The 21,058-nt window shown below is 45.6% G+C and overlaps 1 protein-coding gene across 6 annotated transcripts; it reads right to left on the reverse strand.

Annotated features, from left to right (window-relative positions):
* Nucleotides 1–513: 513 nt before the first annotated feature.
* LOC149273422 (liprin-alpha-3-like) lies at nt 514–20,848 on the reverse strand. Of its 6 annotated transcripts, none has more exons than XM_089506357.1 (28): nt 20,615–20,848; nt 17,421–17,522; nt 13,357–13,521; nt 13,112–13,186; nt 12,863–12,938; nt 12,434–12,678; nt 12,041–12,187; nt 11,252–11,386; nt 10,495–10,578; nt 9,840–9,971; nt 9,402–9,464; nt 9,141–9,220; nt 8,897–8,963; nt 8,346–8,545; nt 7,791–8,009; nt 6,421–6,585; nt 5,921–6,078; nt 5,466–5,559; nt 4,912–4,993; nt 3,956–4,156; nt 3,727–3,789; nt 3,220–3,246; nt 2,584–2,759; nt 2,402–2,499; nt 1,917–2,092; nt 1,696–1,764; nt 971–1,142; nt 514–572 (listed from the first exon to the last, which is right to left on the reverse strand). In XM_089506357.1, exons 1-28 carry the CDS (start codon nt 20,846–20,848, stop codon nt 514–516), a joined length of 3,564 nt encoding a protein of 1,187 aa, XP_089362483.1. The 6 variants fall into 6 exon arrangements, with proteins under 6 accessions (XP_089362483.1, XP_089362481.1, XP_089362479.1 ...); XM_089506355.1 differs by having other exon boundaries at nt 6,421–6,578; nt 7,787–8,009; nt 8,897–9,044; XM_089506353.1 differs by having other exon boundaries at nt 6,421–6,578; nt 7,787–8,009; nt 8,346–8,566; nt 8,897–9,044.
* Nucleotides 20,849–21,058: the final 210 nt, after the last annotated feature.

Below are 21,058 nucleotides of genomic sequence, written 5' to 3' on the forward strand. Positions count from 1 at the left end.
GCATGCGTCGCTCGTTTTGTTTTTTACGTAATAAAACGTATCACCCTGGGTCCATGTGGACAACTTCAAGTAGCAAACACAAAAAAAAAAAGTTTTATAGAACGTCTCAGAGTCTTGTTGGCTCCGCAATTCCTTTAGCGTTGACAGAGCTGTGTCCAGACCGGCCCAGCGATAATGTGCCATTGTAGGGAAAAAAATCATACATGCCAAGCCCGTCTGGCGAAGCGACTGAATGAAAAAATAAAAGTGCGCTCAGTGACCTTATTGCCCCAATAACGTTGCCTGCGGACATAAGAGTATGGAAGACAAAGAAAAGGGTCAATTATCATCATGTCCGACGATTCTCTCCCGCCATTATGAGTCACGTATTTGGAGTTGTATCTAAAACCATCCTTTCGATGGCTCCGCACTTAAAAAAGGTAAATATTTCATTTTGGAGGCAAATAAGCGCTATTGTGCTATGCCCTGCACACATAACGTCATCCACCTCGCACTTACCGCGTCTGGACGGCATTAACAGGAATAGGTTCTGACTGAGACATTGTCGGGGCGCTGGCTGCTGGAAGTGCTTCCTGAAAAGACACAAAGACGAAAGTGCTGAAGAATCAGCATCCGGTTACAAGCAGACAAGAAAGCGACTTCGCTTAGACTTTGTTACATTGTGTCTCTCTCTCCAACCGGACACAGAGGCCGGTTCGACCAGGGGCACCATCTTGGACCACAAATAGCAGTATTTCTTAAAATGTCCTGCACTGGGACATTGCCACCCCACCACTCACCATTGACACCCCACCATGAATGGTCCTTTCCGTGCTTTCTCTATGCGCTGGATAGGGATAGACTTTCACATATAGAATGTTGGCATTGGCATACCCATCTAGATGGTCCTGCCCTTCCCACCCCAGGGTCCAGGCCAAAAGTGGCCAGCTACAAGGTCCCATTGATATGGCGGCGTCCAGCTCTTGCTCACCTTCAGACTGCATCTTGCGGAGCTGTACAGCCGGTGAGGTAATGGAGGAGACGGCCGCGGTCCTGAAATTAGCCGGCAACATCTCAGCTGAATCCGGACTAACTCCTCGCAAGTCTTTCTCCCGGAACATCTTCCGCCACGAGGGAGAGCGGCTGAAAGTCTTGGCGGCATCCTTTAACACAGAGGGAGCTCATATTATTCACGTCTTTTGGTCATCGAATGTAAGACCATGTGACCTGCGTCCCCTTCCTCTTAATTCAAAAACAACTTATTTGGCTGCAGAGGTTTCAGGCAGAGAGGAATCTCAAATTATTATTATTATTATTCTTTTATTTATATAGCGCCAACAATTTACGCATATATGTATATAGCGGCAGCAGATACCACGGCGATGCTGTTGTTTATACAAAGGTTTTCTATGGTTTTCCACAATGCTGATAATCTCCGACTTAACGTTAAACAATACGCTAGGTTATTTTTCCACTAGAAACATTTCCAGCAGATTATATGGCTTCTGTCCTAAGCTAGCAAGTAAGTGCGAGTGCCGGAGGCAGGTGGCCAGGGCCGGCCCTGATCAGGGGTGGAATTCTAGTGTATTAGTGGGACAGCCGCAGCGGGGGGGGGGGGGGGAGTAATAGATTGCATGCACTTGCTATACGAGAATAACCGAGTAACCGGCGTGGGTTGTAATGCAGGGTGCACACAAACATTCTTAAACTGCTGACCTCATCAAGTCGCCGCTCCGTCGCCATGGTTATGAGATTGCTAAATTCCTTCTCCAATACTTGGCGAGCCTGACGTGAAAAGACAACATATCAGAAGTCAAAGGCAGTAAAGCGAGATCGAAAATTAACAATCTTTCCCTCTGTCTCCGAGCCAACTCCTTTCACTAGGAACGAGTGTTTTCGGGGTTACTTTGTGTTATTGCCGCACTCCCACCTCTTACCTGGGTGTTCTGTGTCGGGATCTGTAGTAAAAGAGCCAGGTCGTTGCAGTCAAAGGTGTCATCCAAGGCGATGAGGGCTCCATGTACCCCGCTCTCATGTAGGTTGTTGGCATATTCCTTCAGCCCCAGGGACTGCACCCAGCACATGACCCTCTCATTGGACCATACCATGACATCTACAGGGGGACACAGAGACCCCTCTCATTGGAACCCAAACCGAACAAAGGCAATGCTTCTTCCCGTTTACTCTGCTCTTGGTATATGAAATTATTTTGTCTTCCCTTCCATTCCTGATATTGCCCCCTTTGTTACGACATTAACTAATGCAAGGGGGCGCGTTTGTGGGATGTTGGATAATCAAGTCCATCACAGGACTTTTCCCAATTCTTTACTGAGACTTCCCTTTAAATATTAAAGTCCCCGCATGTTAATTAGCACTTTGTGTGGGATTATCGCACATTAATTGTCCTAATTATTCCACCTACCTTTGAGTTGGTTCTGACTTTCTTCTCGCCTCCTCTCCAGTTCCTTCCTATCGTAGTTCAGTCTCTTTAGGCACATGATACCATAATGGAGACTCACTCTGAAAACCAGGACACACCAAGGGTGAAAAAAATACCACAGAGCAGTTTATAGATGGACGGGTATATATTAATTTTGGGCGAACCTGTGGAAGCTGTCCACCATTTTCAGTTGGCCGCGAAGCTCCTTCTTGTTCAGGTGATCCAACATTCGGGCATCCACCAACGACTCCATGAAGTAGCTACGATACTGGGGCAAACCGAGGCTTGGCAGCCAATCATTTCCCACCCACTCGTGATTCATGTCACCATACGCAAGGATCTGATGAAGGAAACGGAGGGTGATATCGGGGGGCCCCACGCAACGATTCGGCCAACCATAAGACCTCCGCACCGTAAGACATCTGCCTGCCTCCCGATGAGTTTGTGGCCGGCAAATACTTTTGGGTTCGTGGTGCACAAAGAAACTGCTGTAGTGTATCAGTTGAGCTATACATTTGCTAGACGTATAGTTCAACAAAGATACTACAGCAGTTGGCATGTTTAGCGTAGGTCAAATAATGTAAAGGAATATCAATTAAAATAAGAAAATAAAAGGTCGATAAACTCAATATGAAGACATACACATAATAAAATATATATACATAATAAAATAAAATATATACACACATGCAAAAACTAAAAGTCTTAGGTAACACCAAATATTTTCGAGAATAAAATGGATAATATATTAACTCCGTGCATGCTCGATAGAAATCTGTCCCTCCTAAACCGCAGCCTACCTGCTCCCAGCTGATCTCCTTAGTCTCCTGGCAGAGGTTAAAGTGTTTAAAAAAGGATAAAAGAAGAAAGTCAAGAGTGGAGTTATTAGTAACATGTGAATATTTGGGTTAATATAGAAAGTGCGCATGCGTTCCATCCCCTTCCAATGCAGCTGTGCTGAAAATGTGTTCATTTCACATTACATCCAGGGGATTTATCACTCAATCTGCGGCTCACAGCGCTCAGCATTGCCCTTGGCAATTATTAACTCAATGCATCAACTTGGTTAACGTGTGACGTTACCGAAGCCCCATGCGTGAGGTTGGGGACGGGACAATCGCGGAACGTCATTGACGTCCTTCAAGTTGGGTATCGACCTGGCGGGACCTGGTGAAGCTCCTCTTGAGCTCGGAACATGTGAAACATACACAACGGAGCTTTAACCGCATAACCTGGGCTTGGTCATCCTATCCCACGCATAACCGTAGTGGTGAGGAGGCGAAATGTTGGGTAGAACGTGGACTTACGGGTTTAGTGGTCACCGTTAAGGTTTCCATCTCTTCGTGGGTCATCCACACGTTGCTCGTTGACTGTAGAAGAATAAAACAAATACGTCAAGAATAAAGAGACAGAGATGGCAACAAAGCAATAAACATTTGCAGCTGACGCCCCCAGAATGCGCTGCTTATGAACCAATGGCTCCATCAGCTGACAATCAAAAGCAATATGGCACCCGTTACCCACGCATCGTCTTACCGTACGGGAGGTTGCTGGAGCAGAGGGGCTCGTGAGGGACACCATCTCCTGGATGGCGAGACGTAGTTTCAGGCGGTGGAGTGGATTGCTGATGCCGATCTCTCTCTGTATTTCGGTGTCGGAAAGGTTGGCCATTATGGCTCCACTTTTAACGTTGGCGCGGCAGGCAGCTACGTACCAGGCTGGCATCCCAACCCACAGCTGGAAAAGAGACAAAGAGACAGTTGTTCGTGTGAGAAATGTACAGTTTCTGCACCTCTCTTTCTCCGCAGATCTGTCTGCAATATTCTGTTCCTCCGAATCTGAGGAAAGGGAGAGCGTGGAGGCTCCGCGGGAGTACCTGGATAACAGAACTCATAATGGACAGAAGAGGAAGAAGAAAGAAGACAGAAGAAACAACAAAAATGGGCAATAGAAGAAGCAGAGGGAAAGGAGAGCAACGAAAGCAAAAACAGTGGTTTTGATTTTTTTTTTGCAATAATGTCGCCTAATATTCAGGCCTTTATTTTTTCTTTGATTAAGATCGGAAGATTGGGGGGGGGGGGGTCGTCTTTTAATCTATCAAATATGCTAAAACACTTAAAAATATAATTTTTTTACCCTTTAAAGGGCCTTCCTCCAAGGCCTAGTACTGAAGATTTTATATACAGTTACAGAAACAATAGCAGCCGCAGACAGATGGAGAACGCCGTGGGAATCGGAGTCCACAGCAGCTGCTCTCCATGTGCCGTTTAACCTGGGATACCGTGCGGCGATACTTCATTCGCAATATTTTTTGTCCAACACATATAAATGTTATTTGGACCCTGATGAGGTTCACACAGATAAAATGTATTTTTTTCTGGGTATCCTAATCCACAACAGTCCATTTTTCGCTTTTTAAAAGAAACAGGTGGTTCTTGCGGGGTGATTTACAATAAAATTTAATAAATCAAATTAATTAATAAAATAAACACCTCAAGCCACGAAACAACAGTGGGTCCATCCCAGGCCGCAAACGGGAGCCCCTGCCGACAGGCTTCTTCCAGGAGCTCGTGTCTAGAGGAGAAACAGGGGGGAATACCAATAACTAAATATGCCAAAATAAAGTGAGAAACAGTCACGAAGACATTGAAAGATGGAGCCAGATACAGATAGCTTACGACTATGTGCATCAGAATTCTTGTGGTCAGAAGCAGCTTTACTCTGTTAGAGTATACAACATATATTCCTTCATTTTCCCCCTTTCCCCTTGTAATATCTTCAAATATTTAATATTATATATATGTATATATTTAATTATTTATTTATTTTTTTCTACACATACACAAACAAGGATGATCGAGGAGCACTCTAGTTCGTTTTTGTTTGTTTCATTGGGGTTCCTCCTCGCCCATGCGTATTATATTTAAGTGTAATACTGTTGGTGGTCCCGAGACAGTTCTAGATTGGACACTAAGAGAATTCTAAACACAGGTTTAATTGATGTATCAACAAATCGCACGTTCTCGGGAAGAATTCCGCCACTCACTTCTTCTTGTTCCGACGGTCCTTGTCCACAGGTCCTGCCAGCTTGGAGAGACCCATTGGGTCAGAAGGAGACATTTCCTCTGATGGCGTTCCAGCTGAATAAAATCAGAGAAGAAAAAAAGTCAACTCAGGGAATACGTAATACAGGACAGGGCACAAGGTATCGGCCAAAAGCAAAGCTCACCAGATCTGCCATTAAAAGCAACTGGCGGAGAGCAACGGAAGGAGGCAGCATGGCGTTAGAACCCCAGGCTCATGCCATACTTTTTGTAACCAATCCGTCATTAAAACAAAAATTGACGGATGAAATCTGACAGCTTTACCCTTCTTTAAATTTACCAATTTGATATGCGATTGGGCCACGTGCTCACCCATGGGTGTCTGGGACACTGAAGGTTTACAATGGGCAGTAAGACATTTAAAATTAAGATGGCTAGGAAGGGAATAAATGCTCACCCAGGGAGGAGGATTCCCGCCCCATCTGCCCCATACGGCCTTTCTCTTTCTTGCCAAACAGACGGCCGATGGATGACTTGATGCTCTTCTTTTTGGCAGCTTTGTGCAGGGAATCTTGACTGGTGCTGTTGGTCCCTCCAAGTCCGTCAGCTCCCAGGCTAACAGATAAAAAAAAACAAAAAAAACAGTCATCATGGTGGAAAAAAAAACCCTTAAAAATCCATAATGTGTGAGAATTTGAGTCATCGGAGATTTAAGTCGTCATACAACGGCAAAGGTTAAGGTGAGAATGGCCAGGATTTGGCCGTAGAAGGATTAACCCTCAGGCGTTTACCCACAGCCTCTAGAAATAAGGTGATGTGCATACGCGGACCCTGCCAAAACATGCTTTATGTATAACGAAGCGGGATTGTTGGTGAAACCGCAGCATGGCGAGATATGGCGTCTTCTCACCACCTCTTCCAAACCCAACGTTCAGAGACTCTGCCGGTGACCCATACCTGGCCCGCGACTCTCTCCCGTCCTCCAACGAGCTGGCTTGGAGAGCAAGGGCTTGCGTCATGCGTTCCAGCCGCACCGCGCGGGGCGTGAGCGGTGGGGTCGTCTCGCACTGCATCAAAGCCTTTTCATCTCGCCCATCTTCCTTGGGAACGTGATTCTGCATTAACAATGAAGCAAAATCCAAGCCTTATTACTCAGGTGCGTAACACCAAATCCCCACCAAAGATGCAGATCTACCAACCCATAATGTTATATTTTATTAAACGATCTGCTAGAAAGATATTCGAGGACAGCTGGAAGTCAAAAAACGGCCAACTGAAGCCATGCAATCCGACGCCACGGTCATGACCTGTCCTTTTCAGTGATGGGAATGGTGGTAGGAGGACCGGTTGGAGAAGCTTGCAATCATTTAGACAGAGTAAGATAAAGAGTCGCTGAGCTTTCAAGACCTTAGAGGTTTGGAATCTTTACATCTGAAGACGAGACCTCTAAGATCGTGAAAGCATGAGTGGGCATCGTACTCTGTGAATGTCGGTAGGGTGGATTTACTAAAGGATCATGATGGGCTCCTCAAGTTCCTTTAACAGACAAATTTGGTTTCTTTTAGGCACAAAGTGGCAAAAGTTGAATTTTAAACCAGCCTTAAGCAACGGCCTAATGAAAGGGTATCGCGATCTTCTTAAAACAATGAAACGTGAGCTTATATCCTGCAGTTCTCTTTAGGAACACGAGGTGGCGCTACGCTAACAGGCCTCACGCTGTCTGACGCTATCCGTATGGCAGGTTCCTGCTGCTTGGAGAATAATGGAGGTCCGCGGGGTTCATTTATCAAGATAAATTAGAGATTCCACTTAAATCAATATCACCTGAACACGCCAAGTCGGCGCATGGCGTCTAATTACCGGTGCTCATTATTCCAGCCCCAGAAACCATTAATTCATAATCAGGTTAGGAGAGTTAAAAAGATCAACGTTTAAAAGGTAAACGGCTCCAGGTGAAGTTCATCTTATACTCCGTGTTACAGAATATTCCATCCAAAAATGATAATAATATTAATAAAAAATAATATATTTATTATATTTTTTTATTATAATAATAATAATATCAATGTTATTACCCCAGGAAAATGTAACCATGTTGTTTCTTTAAAGAAATTAAATACTTTGTATCTTTGTACACTTGGGGTAAAACCTTCTATTTTTAACATTAGCTAAAACAAATGCAAAAATGGGTAAATTAGCCAAAAGATATTTAAACTTTAAATAGAAATGAATAATTGCCTCTAAATTCCTTTGGCACAACGTTAAGTAAAACATTTGGTTTCAGCTGAAAAAGAACTGGAAAGAGATGGATTTTTAGACGTACAAATTTCTCTCCCTCTCTGGCGGGGCTGTGGGGGGTGATCCGCGGGGTGGAGTGGCCGCTGCTGGGGGGCGAAGGGCTGGCCAGGGTGGAGGTGGTCACGGAGGTCGGGATGGAGCTGGCTGATCGATAGCGTCCGAGCGACCCGTCGAGAGTCCCGCTGGTGACCCTGCTCTCGATTTCCTCGGCACGCAGTTCCGTCGTCTCCTTCTCCTCCTGGATCAACCTGGCAGAGGGCGGGGAGCGAGGGGTGAGATTGAGGTTTAGAAACGAGAAAACAGAACAGGCAAAAATAGAAATTCAAGATTTTAATAGGACCTTTGGTGGGCTTAACGTGTAAAGAGGTCGACCGGTCGGGTTAAAATTCCGGCAACCCAAAAATGTGTAAAGACGGCCGTCAGAGATGGAGCTCATCTATTCCTGCTTCACTTCCATGTTAAAATATAAACATGTGGGGCTTTTTCTTAATTGTTTAATACATTTAATAGCACGTGGTGATAGGTGCTGGTGCCTAAATCATTTGGAGCTCTGGGATGCCCATGGTAGGGCTTTGTCTACTAACTTGATCTCTTTGTTAATGGCCTCTAGTTGCTCCTGCAACATGATAGCCAGCGTCTGCACGTCGGTCTGGCCGCTGGGAGACAGCAGATCGGCCGAGCTGAAGATGGTATCTCTGTCGTCTTCATCGGAGCCGTCTAAGTCACCTTCGAACGCCTGGGCGACGTTTGCCAGCACGTTGGCCTGCTGCGCTCGCTCCCACTCCTGCTCGTCCAAAGTTTGGATCTGAGATGAAAATAAAACATCCCGGTAATAACAAGAGGAGGGGTGATACGCCATTTATTACCTTGAGAGGCAAGCCAAACACTTGATGAAGGCCTCCGTTATCACCTAGTCGCTATCAGAATTTTAAGAGTACATGAGCTCCAAAAACCCAATAATAAATCATAATATAAAAATAAATACTTACGTTAAGATGAATTCCAGAAAGGAAGCAGAAAGAAAGAACAGAAGAAAAGAAAGTTGTAGCGGAAAAATAATTGGAGTTTTAGAAATTGGTTAACCATAACGCACATTTCTCCTATCCAAACCGCTGCCTCCAAAGGAGCTCATTACCTTGGTGGGATCATCCTTCAAGGAGGCCCAGCGTCCTTTCTTGGGCCGGCGGATCACCGATGAGCCGCTATAGTGGTCCATATGGCTTCCCATGGGTAGAGTTGGTGCCTGAGAGTAACGCAACTCTAAGGCACTGCCAGGTAGAGACCTAAAGAAATGAGAATGAAGGATTTTTTTGGGACATGGCCCAGGGGCCGTTACCTTGAACCCTTTTACATAGTCTCCGAGAGAGAAAAGAATTCACCTGGAGTACGTGGACGAAGGTCTTCCCCGCAGCTGGTCAATCTCCAACTGCATCCTTTCAATTTCAGTCACCAGTTGCTCCTGGAAGATCAAAATGGAAGGAGTTGGCTGGGATACAACGTAGCGCTTCATAAGATAGCTGCCTAATATCCTTCCGATCTCTTATATAGATGACATACCCCTAACACTGTATGAAGGAAGAATGAGGGCGTGTGTGAAACCCGAACTTAGCTAATAAAAGAAGGCAAGTTCCCGTACAAACCTTGTTGAGAAGAAGCTCATCCTGCAGTTTTTTCATGTTAGCTATCTCCTCGGAGAGAGTGTTCTAAGAGAAGGAAGGCAGGCAAAGGGAAGAGAGAAGAACATGAGAATAGGACAGGCACTTCAGGAGCTTCGGGGTGGGCGAATTCACAAAGGTGGCGGCGACAGCGCAGGTGGAGAAGAAGACAGGGTCAGAAGAGGAGTCGGATTATTTTGACGACTTAATGACCAACAGAGCTGTTCCAAGCCCACCGAGAACCCAGGTTAGCTAATATTATAAATGGAATTCTGAAAACATGTTTCCAGGAACTAAATAGTGAACCTTTCCCGTTTCCCGTATTTGTCTAGAAGGCTAGGGAGAGAAAGCGCTGGGTGGAGAGTATTGAAGATACTGGATGGTTTGCCCAGCGTCTACATTTTGGCCGGCTTGGACGCCTACCTTTTCCTCCAAAGCACCCATCCGCTCCTTGAGGTGAAGTTGTAACCTCTCGTTCGACTCGGAAAGTAGTTTATCGACGGTCTCCGAGAGGCGCTTGTTGTGTTCATCGTTCATCTTCTCCCTCTGACGAGCCTGTACAAGAGACCATGTGTGGGCCACATTGGGACAAATGTATTAATACAGAAGAAGAAAACCTACTTACAGCCTTCTGTACATAAATAGTTTCCAGAAGCACATTGTTCACTCTGAGCCATACTTATAATTATATGAATTTGCAATAAAGACCATAACTCTACTGTATTTGGGACTGGATAACTCCATTTTGGATAAGCTGGTGGTCTGACAAGCTGCCATTTCCCAGTTGAGGTGAAGGTAAGTGAAGCCTTTAACTGGAAGTTTCTGGATGTGACCCTCAAGGGTTTTTGTAGAACCCCCAACTTCAGGTCTGGACTCTGAGGCTACTTTTCAAGGATACAAAGTCCTCCCCATCAGAAAGTGGACATCGCTGGTCTACAGTAACCATGTCATGGATATCAGAGCGTCAGTCCAGTAACAGCTATAGACCATGGGGAGGTGGCCCATGAGCCATGCCACTGGACTGAGCAAAGCCGCCTTCTACTATCGTTTGTCAAACTGGAGGCCTTTTTGGACTCACCCGTTGCAGCTCCTGGTTCTTTTCTTCCAGTTGAGCTTCGAGCTGCCGGAGACGCTCTTCAAAGTTTCCATGTCGTTCCTCCGCCTGGACACACGAGGACACAATGAAGACAAAGCCGCAGAAGAACGCCATTGAAAAGCACCCTTACGGCATCGGTCCCAACACGGGCGAATGTTTGAGGAGCCACAGAAATAACATCTCTCCAAACAAACAATCCAAAAAGGTTGGACATCGGCAAGGAGATGGATGAGAGTTAAGTCAAGGTCCAAATTACACCAGGAAACTTGGACACCCTAAAATTTAACCTGTAATCTGAAGCCGACACAACCGAACGGGACAATTTTATAATTATACATTACCGGCGGCGTGATTTTCTACTATTCTACAGAAAATCCTGACCATGGAGACTGAGGCACACTTTTTGTCATTTTACTGAATATGTCTGTTTATTCCCACCCCTTGTATAAATTATATTTTTAAAACCTGTAAATACTTTAGAAGACACCTATCCAAACTCTCCTACATCTTTAAATCTATACGTTATCCCAAACTACTTATTAACCACAGATCCAAGTTTAGGTTGAGGATGGCCGCCTCTCTCAGTATCTAGATTTATGGTTTGATTTGGATTCTCACCCTCTGGCGGTCTGAAAGGGAAGAACCGGCACAGCGTTGATGCGGGCCGTGTAACGAAGGACCCCCCGCCGGTCCTCCCCTGCAGAGCGCTCTGATTAAGTAACTTGTAAGTCTGAAGTACCTTGCTGAGAGCGGCCACTCGCTGGGCCAACTGAGCTTCGATCTCTGGGAGCGTCTCTGCCTTCTGCAGGGTCTGCTGCAGTTTCTGCTTGGCGTCTTCCAGCCACTCCTGTAGCTGCCGGTTCTTCTCCTCGCTCTGCGTTGGGATACACAAGCCAGCTAAAGATAAAGCGCTCGATAACCGGCAGAGACCCAACCCCGAGGGCGCTCGGACCATAAATCCAGAGGCCTTTTGCAATTCGTTCTAATGTGAAAGGGCTATTATTTTCCTTTCAGCGGACAGGTACTGATCGATAACACGCAGCACAGAGGCAATCACTTAAAGGCCACAATCTAAGGCCAATGAACCGGAAACCACCGTTTAAGGTCACACTCCAACGCACCTATTAAAAAGTCCAATCGCTATGAAAAGAAGCACAGTAAAGACTCTGCTGCAACGTTGTTTCACCCAAAATGTCTCCTCCCATCCGTAAAAGCCTTATTATACATGGATTCCATTTATTGTACAATATGGTTCTCCAACTGCATCCCTAAAGCTGTCCTTGGACTACAACTCCCATCATTTTGGTTCATTTCAATGTTTTATACATAAAAAGGCTAGACGCTCCACCTTGGGGTCCACCATCTATTACGTAGGGTTGGGTTTGACATCCAAAACATGGGGTATTATTCACATAACCCTTTTGACTCGGTGCAGAACTCTGGGCATGTTCTAGTGCTATAGCGGCAATACCAAATCTATTCACCAGAGCCTATAGATTGCTTATATCTTATATTTTAGATCCTTTACCTGTCTGTAGAGGGAATCTTTGCTTGCCAGCTCATTCTCCAACTTGTCGTTGACATCATGAAGGGACGTGGCTTCTCTCTGTGCACTCAAATAACGCTTCTCTAGGGTGGTTATGCGTTCCTCCATGTCTTCCCTTTGTGCCAGAGCCTAAAAAGAAAAAAAAAAAAAGAGGAAGATTTGGTTGTAAGCAAAATGAGTTTTAGGTCTGGGAGATGTAAGAGGAACTTCCCTGGGGAAACTTTCCATTACTCAAAGATCCTACAGACGCTCATCATATGGCTGGGCCATGTCACGATGCTACGGGCCATCTAAAAATGGTTCCTTGAGGTGCTCTAGGTATCTGAGGAGCCCTGAAGGTATCTGAGTGGACTCCGGTACTTATCGCAGACTCACCTCCTTCACGTCGCGCTGTAATTTGGAGCTGACTTCTTCTGATTTGATGAGGTCCTTCTGCGCCGTGTTAAGCTCCTCTTCCAGTTCAGCCATTTGTCGGCACATCATGGTCAGTCGCTCCTTAAGCTGGCACAACTCCAGCCTCTGCTTCTCCACCATCTCCTCCAGCTCAGATTCACGGCTGCCGCGCAGCTCCAGGTGAGAGGAGCCATTGTGGAGGGACTGAAATAAAGCAATTGGGCAGACTTGGTCATCTTGAGCCTAACATAATGCAGCAGAGCGATCCGGGGAATCCGTCTCCTAAAATACGTTCGTCTGCTGTTGGCTCTGTTCAAAATCAGCCTTTCAACTCCGGATTTAAGTGTTGCTCATTCCCCTGAGTGCCCCCCGATATGTCCGACGTGTACCAGGGATATCCACTTACAGAGCTTTGGGAGTCTCCATCCTTACTGCTGTCTTCGATTCCTGACCTTCTCCTCGCGAGCTGTTCTCGAAGTGAGAGAGACTGTGGAAGAGGGAGGTGATTTAGACCCGGCTCTCCACAGAAAACCTAGGCTCTGAACTTAAATAAAAACCTGCCCCCTTTCCAAAAAATAACGCAGAGTATTACTATAAGACAATATGAATCATTATAGGTATAAAAATATGGCGCCAACATACGGGCCCGAGCAGGCTTACCTCTTGACTTGACATCTCAAGCTCCTCTTCCAACACAGCCACTCTTTCAAGGGCCACACGAAGGCGCTCTCGCACCTGCCATTAAAAAAGAACTGGTTAACAGAATCCGAATACAACCTGCCTTTACAGCAAGGCAGTAAAGCGTGCTTGTCTTGCCCATACATGAAATAATAATGTGCCCCTTACTAATCATTAAAAATCATTTAAATTCACACCCGCTGTCCCAAAAGGGTCCCGTTTTTTACCTTTTCATCCAGGGCCTTGTGATGTTCAAAGAGGGACTTCAGAGCTTTCAAGACCTCGACCTCGCTGGAGACCCCGGCCGGTGACTGCGCCTGGCGCTTCACCACGGTCATCCTCAGTGATCTCTCGTGCCGGGACACCAAACACTCCAAGTGCTCCAACAGCAGCTAGATGGAGGGGGGGGGGAGCGAGAGTTAAAAAAAGAGAAACGGGGGGGGGGGGGGGGGGCACGGAAAGGTGTTGCCGTGTCGAATATATCCTGCCACGGCCCTGGTATGAAATGAACGTTCTGACGGCTGCCTATAATAACACGTCGTAGTCAACATTGTTCACGCTAAATATTTGGGTTTGATTGGGGGGGGGGGGGAATAATGTCAGTAGAACCGATAGGTAAACGGAAAAAATAGTCATTCTTAAAAATCATTATTATTATGTTTTAGTGTGAATTATTCTACGAGCGGAGTGCCGCTCCGCGTTCCTCTGGGAGAAGCAGCTGTAGGAAAAACTCCAATCTTCTCTCTCACTCGAGACGGGAAAAAGACGTTCCGATTGGCTGCTTCCAAGAGGAGCATCAGGAGCAGCCAATGGGGACTCTCAGGTCACCGACCGATTGAAGCGGAAACAGCTGGGAACTCGCGTAGGGTCTCTGACCCTTTAAAAAGGTGCCCCGCTCCGTTTCCTCCTCTCATCAATGATCCCCCTCTACCTGAGCCCACTTTACAGGCTTTCATGCCGGTGGGTTGTGACTAAAGACGTTCCTATGCTTTTAACGCCCACAAACTTTGCTAACGCCCTAAGGGCCACACATACCAAGAGCCACGAAACTGAATGTCAGACGGGGGGAAGCTTCCAAGGGTTAACCCTTACAATGCTCCTTCAGACAAAGGGCGGACAATAAAAGCAGGATCTCCCGGTTAAAGCGTTCAGACAGCAGGACCCCTATACATTAACATTTGTCACCTCTGGCGTTCCTTTTTTTTTTTATAATTCAGAATAATCTCCCATCTAGTTCCCCGATCGGTCTTCACCAAGGTAATCTTACGGTGACAACGCACACAGCACATCCAGGTCCCTCATTTTGCCACGTTAACCATGACGAGCACGCCCTACACGCATGTAACTCCGATGTTGTGCTACATCGCGGAATGAGTAAAAGCTCCATGCCTGCTCGTTTATAGAAGAAACGAAGCAGGGTGCGTTATACAGATAACATGGGGCACCTCTCTGCCTTGAGGTTGCGCCCCCGCGTAATGTGATTAAAAATGACAGGTTTCGTTACAGTGACAGGATCGACGGAATCATCGTTATTCAACTAAATCTCAAAAACGAACCAGCCATACAAGTTTTTTACATTCATTAAGATTTACACAACAGGTGAAAACCCTCCTCGTTCTAACATAATGACCAGTTTACCAAAAGAAGGATTAAAGAATCAAAAATGGCTTCATAAATTCAAGTGTGATCAATGGATTTTGAAAAGCAGCGCGTGCATTAAAGGGTGCGGGCTGCTTCCTCTACGCGACCAACACCGCTTGCTTGCAGACAACGATGCGGTCACTGACTGTCAATGTCGCACCTCGATTTTAAACCTAGATCTTAGCCAAGAGGGAATCCTAGCCACACGCTCTGTACCCAGTTGGCATATAATCAATTTTTTTAAACCGCAGGAACAGTGAGAGAAGATGATCTGAAGCATGGAAATACAATGGCGGTGGGAGAAGATCAAGTTCCTCACTCCATTAGCTGACCAGGTGAGGCGTACGCCGGCAGCGTCAGAGCCAGAAAGCACAGGTTACACCATCATGTTTCAAAAATATAGCCAAAAGGTGTTTAAAGGTCATATTCAGGACCTCAGATGGAATCCTTCATACACATGAGATCAAATGGATGTAGAATCCATTTTCTGTTGACTGGACAGAAGATGCGCCAGTCTACAGAACCCCTACTTTACAGAAGATCCACCAGTCTACAGAACCCCTACTTTACAGAAGATCCGCCGGTCTACAGAACCCCTACTTTACAGAAGATCCGCCGGTCTACAGAACCCCTACTTTACAGAAGATCCGCCAGTCTACAGAACCCCTACTTTACAGAAGATTCACCAGTCTACAGAACCCCTACTTTACAGAAGATTCACCGGTCTACAGAACCCCTACTTTACAGAAGATTCACCAGTCTACAGAACCCCTACTTTACAGAAGATGCACCGGTCTACAGAACCCCTACTTTACAGAAGATCCGCCGGTCTACAGAACCCCTACTTTACAGAAGATCCGCCAGTCTACAGAACCCCTACTTTACAGAAGATCCGCCAGTCTACAGAACCCCTACTTTACAGAAGATCCGCCAGTCTACAGAACCCCTACTTTACAGAAGATGCACCGGTCTACAGAACCCCTACTTTACAGAAGATCCGCCAGTCTACAGAACCCCTACTTTACAGAAGATTCGCCAGTCTACAAAACCCCTACTTTACAGAAGATCCGCCGGTCTACAGAACCTCTACTTTACAGAAGATGCACCGGTCTACAGAACCCCTACTTTACAGAAGATGCACCAGTCTACAGAACCCCTACTTTACAGAAGATTCACCAGTCTACAGAACCTCTACTTTACAGAAGATCCCCCAGTCTACAGAACCTCTACTTTACAGAAGATGCACCAGTCTACAGAACCTCTACTTTACAGAAGATTCACCAGTCTACAGAACCTCTACTTTACAGAAGATCCCCCAGTCTACAGAACCCCTACTTTACAGAAGATCCGCCAGTCTACAGAACCCCTACTTTACAGAAGATTCACCGGTCTACAGAACCCCTACTTTACAGAAGATCCGCCAGTCTACAGAACCCCTACTTTACAGAAGATCCACCAGTCTACAGAACCCCTACTTTACAGAAGATGCACCAGTCTACAGAACCCCTACTTTACAGAAGATCCGCCAGTCTACAGAACCCCTACTTTACAGAAGATTCACCAGTCTACAGAACCCCTATTTTATATTGACATGCCTTACTAAAGTTAAGATGAAATTAAACAGCAATAAAAAACGTCGATAATTTGTAGACAACCGATAGACTTCAAACCGACCGGTATCAGATCGATAGAGAACTTCCGGTGAGATTTTGGTGACAGATCTGCTTGTGGCTCCAAAGCTGGAATTTCTCCTATAAGGTCTTAGACTGGAAATAAATCCCTTTGCTGCCTTGAAAAGAATTTGCGAAGTTCCACTAAGCGTAGAAAAAGGAATGCCGCTGACATTGTTTGGAATTCTTCGCTAATCTTCTCCCATCATTCAGGATCTGGTTCTTCTGACAAGAACAGAAACCTTACGTCCTACAGCGGCTGTATCTTAACTATTTTACGTCTACCACGGGGGAACGGGGGGGGGAGCTCCCAAGGAAAAACAACATGGAAGATATTTTATTGACGGAATATGCTAACACCAGGGTCTTTTAACCTTCGTCCTCAAGGACCCACTAGCAGTGCATGTTCAGGATCATCTCAGACAAGCCGAGGTGGACCAATCCAGGTTTGTGTTCCTGATCTGTGCTCATAGGAGGAAAAAAAAAAGCAAAAAAAAAAAAAAGGGAAAATATGCCCTGTCTGGGGTATTTGAGAACTGACCTTGAGAGAGACTAAGGATGGGGCAGCGCGGCAGCTCAAATAATTTAGGCAGAGTTAAAGCTATGTATCAGAGTTCCACTGGCAGCTCGATGAGAGTGAAGTCATCAAAAAAAAAAGTTAGAAACAAGATTTACTGTACAGCAGCATTAACAGCGCTGAATTTTATGGTTTTGTTAACCAGTTTGGAGGATGTTTCATTGTAAATTTATCAGTAAAACAACAGAGAACCGTGTGTTAAAGATGAATATCACGCGGATCTTTATAAATCTAGACAATGGACGCCTTCCTTTGGCAATCTGGGTGCTTTAACTACAACTCCCACTATGCGGTCATCAGCAGCAGCGAGCTTGGCAGAGTTCACTTATCTTTGGCCGAGAGAGGAAGATAAGAAAGGACCACCATCTCTGGACGGAGATCCTACTGCAATCCCTCTACTCACCCGAGTGTTGTTCCGTTCTGCTTTGAGCTCGGCAATTTCTTCTTCCCTCTCCAATAACTGTTCCCGACAAAGATTTAATTCCTTGGTGAGCGCCGCAAACTCCTGAAAAGTGAAAAAAGAAAAAAAAATAAAGTGTCAGATTGCAAGCGACGGAACAAGAACAATTATCAAGAGAAGATCTAATGACAAAAAGGGCTTACACAGGTATAGATGTCAGGGACCCCCATCTTACTCCCACCTGGACACCGTCTCCTCCAGAACTAACGATATACAAGCAAGCCCCGTTATATTTCCAATTAAAAGTGTATAAAAAAGTGGTTTACCCCAGACTGAAAAAAAAAGGCGTCAAGAGAGGGGGGAAAAAGTGGATTTTCTGTCCATTGAAAGGAGAGGAAGCGTTGCGCGGTGCTGAGCACACTGCCTGCATTGTGTATGGTCCGGGTCCCCGCAGCCCCCCGGGGGACTGTGTGAAAGGCTTTACGCAGACCCCTACGAGCACACTGCCTGCTTTGTATAACCTGGGACCTCGCCGAGACTTCATGTTAATGCCGTGTTTTCTTTGCATGCAATGTGTGTGAGTTTGGGGGGGGGGGACCAGACTACCCCTACTGCCCATTAACTCATTTGTTTCAGCAGTGACAGGTTAACTGTTTGAGCGCCAGAGGGTAAGTAACCCAGCAGGGACCGGCTTAAGGTAGTAACAGGTGAAAATATCGTCCAAAACCTTGTCGTATCCCGCAGCTCAAGGCCCGATGTCCATGTGATGTCACGGGGTAATCAACTCGACTAAACTTTATGAGGTCATACCTCCTATGTGTCCCTGGTAAGGAGAGGCAGTCCTTTGTTGGACCCAAACCCCTGATGCCCCCTCTTTGCTGGGTATGAGGGTATCGCAGGGTTCTACTGCCCTAAAAGCTACAATTATAAGCTTAGAAACATTAGGAATGGGTTTAATAACGAAAATGTGTAAATAAAATACATTATTTTTCATAAAGACATAAAGGTGTTAGCAAAGCTCCTTAGTTACACCTCTAACTAAATGCCATAAAACAAAACCATCCCTTTTGGCAATTCATAGTGTTGGGGGTCCAACCCGGGAATTCTTAAATTCCCTAACCGTATGAGCCTCAACCGCTTGTCTATCCTGCCTGCGTTATACTTACGCTTCTCACCTTCTATCACGCTGCAAAAAGAAAATCATGACATCACAAATCTCTCTTTAACAACACATTTAATATCCGAGACCCCTAAATATATATATATGTATATATTGTACATAGGCAAAATCTCTGTGAAAAAGCTCAGACGTGCCATAAACTGGTATCTTTACACTTTTATACCCAATAATTATATATTATTTACCAAAAGGCATCAACATAAAATATATAAAAGCCAAAAACTTTGTATTTTATTAAAACCAACATTATTGGGACCAAAATTAAGCCAAGAAATATAATGAAATAAATATTAATAATAAAAATATTAGCAGGCTGCCCGCACAAAATGCGATATTCTAAACAATTGTACGAAAAGGTTTCTCATTGAGACCTCCGGGGGGGGTTTCACACAGCGGAAGTCACCTGCGCATGTCCCTTTTCACACCGAAATACGTATAATTTCTCTTTTAACCCTTTTTAAACATTCGAGGACGGTTTCCCTTTAAACGAAGCCTCTCTATAGAAGATATAGAATGTAGCAAGATCTAAAAATGTTGCAAAATGTGTAATCTACCTAAAAAAAAAACTAACATAAAAGAGCCTTCTTGTTACATTTTGTCTCATTTATTCCTTTATTTATTTTAACCCCTTAAGTCCTGGAGAGCGAGTTGAGCCTGAAACCCTTCTCCCAGCAGCCAATGGAATAAATCTTTTTTTTTTTTTTGCACGGGGCATTTCAGACTCCTGCCGGGGATGGAAAAGCGAGCCGATTACTATTCAGCGCACATTCGGCTAATCTAATCTACCCACGTACTCCACAATCGGGTCCGGCGAGGATACAGAAGCGAGCGCGCGCCTTGACTGCTATTTTTAGTCGGCCGCGTACCTGGGATGCAGAGAACCCAACGAGTGGCCGACGGCCAAACGCATCCGTGCCGAAGATTAAAGCCGCGTTCTAGAACCCTGAGGCCAATCGGGTCTCCGTCGGCAAGCTGCAGATACTAAATATCAGGATTCGGCCGGACGTGCGCGGCGACGCTAACCAAAAGGGGCAAATCCCACCTGTTAAAGAGGTTATCCCAACATCCGACGCACCGAGTGGTTCTACGGTATCACTTAATGGCTTTTTCTGGCTATGACAGAAAAAAATGCCTCCTTCACCTTGATGATGTCACATTTTAAAACCCCACCCCTGAGTAGTCTCAGTCCCGCGGAGCCCCATGGCGTATTTTCTATAATAGCATAATCGTATACCGTGTGCGTCAGTATTTATACATAAGCTTTGAAGAAACGAGTAAATGTACCGGTAATGAGTCTTTTTTTTTTTTTTCTGTACAATTTACCATTTAATTATGAATAAATAAAAATGTGATTATGAATAAAATGCGCAAAAAAGGGTAAGCAGAAAGTCCAAAAAACATTGAAATCAACAGTTTTATTGCCAAATATATTTATTTTTGAATTGGCTTTGTTTCCTAGAGCCCCCTTTTAAGGGACCCTTGACTTGGGAATGGAAGAGATGCCAGTCAGATGTCTTTAGATAAAAATCCTCCCTTGCAATAGAGCGTCAGAGGATCCAACAAGACAGATGATGGGGATCACGTGCCGGCACAGGCACCACTCACAGCCGAGAGAGAGAGGCGAGGAAGACGTCATGGAAAGGGTGATAATGAGTCAAGAAACGCACGAGGGCTTCATAAATGCATCTAAAGGCGTTTGCTTGGGGGCAGAGTATGGGCTGTAATCAGAGTCGGATTACGGATAAGGAGGGCAATCTGCCTAGGGGCCCCATGTTTTTTCAGGCTCAATAGAATAGATTAAAGACCCCCTTATGCTTTTCACACTTACTCAGAGGCTCCAGGAACACACTGGGGTATTGGGAAGATCACTATGACATCATATTCCAGTTACTCTGGAACAGATGACATCATCGCCAATGACGTCTCTCCCAAAACCAAGGAAGGTGGTGTTGGGGGGGATACTACACAGCACAGTGTTATGAGGTTATATCAGGGTTGTCGGTTACGTGTTTCTCACCTGTGGAAGCGCGATGTTCAGCTGCCTCTGAAGGGATTCTTTCTCGTGTCCGAGCTCCCGCAAGCGCAGTTGGGCCGTTGCAAGGCTCTCCTGCGTCTCTCTGAGCGTCTCTAACAATCTTTCCCGCTCGTTGAGCATGTTCACCATCAGCTGTTCAAAGTTCGCATCGTCGGAGCTGTAGGTGGAGCCCCGGCGGTTGTCCTCGTTGATGGTCGGCATCACTTCGCACATCATCTTGACGGCTGCGTTCCAGGGGCAAGTTCACCAGAAGAGAAGGCACCAGGGGCAGCGAAGAGAGAAACCCACCAGATATCCACCCAAGGAAAACGAGAAGTGGGGAGTTTGAGTTCTCTAAGGGGCTGATCTACTCGCTTAGGTCAACAAGATGAAAATTCTGAGCCAATCAATGATACGAGAGCCGAGCGTAATGTCCAGTGCTGTGCA

The sequence above is a fragment of the Sceloporus occidentalis genome, unplaced genomic scaffold, assembly GCF_023333645.1.
Source record: "Sceloporus occidentalis isolate IW3139 unplaced genomic scaffold, rSceOcc1.0.p SCAF_377, whole genome shotgun sequence".
Taxonomy (NCBI): Eukaryota; Metazoa; Chordata; class Lepidosauria; order Squamata; family Phrynosomatidae; genus Sceloporus; species Sceloporus occidentalis.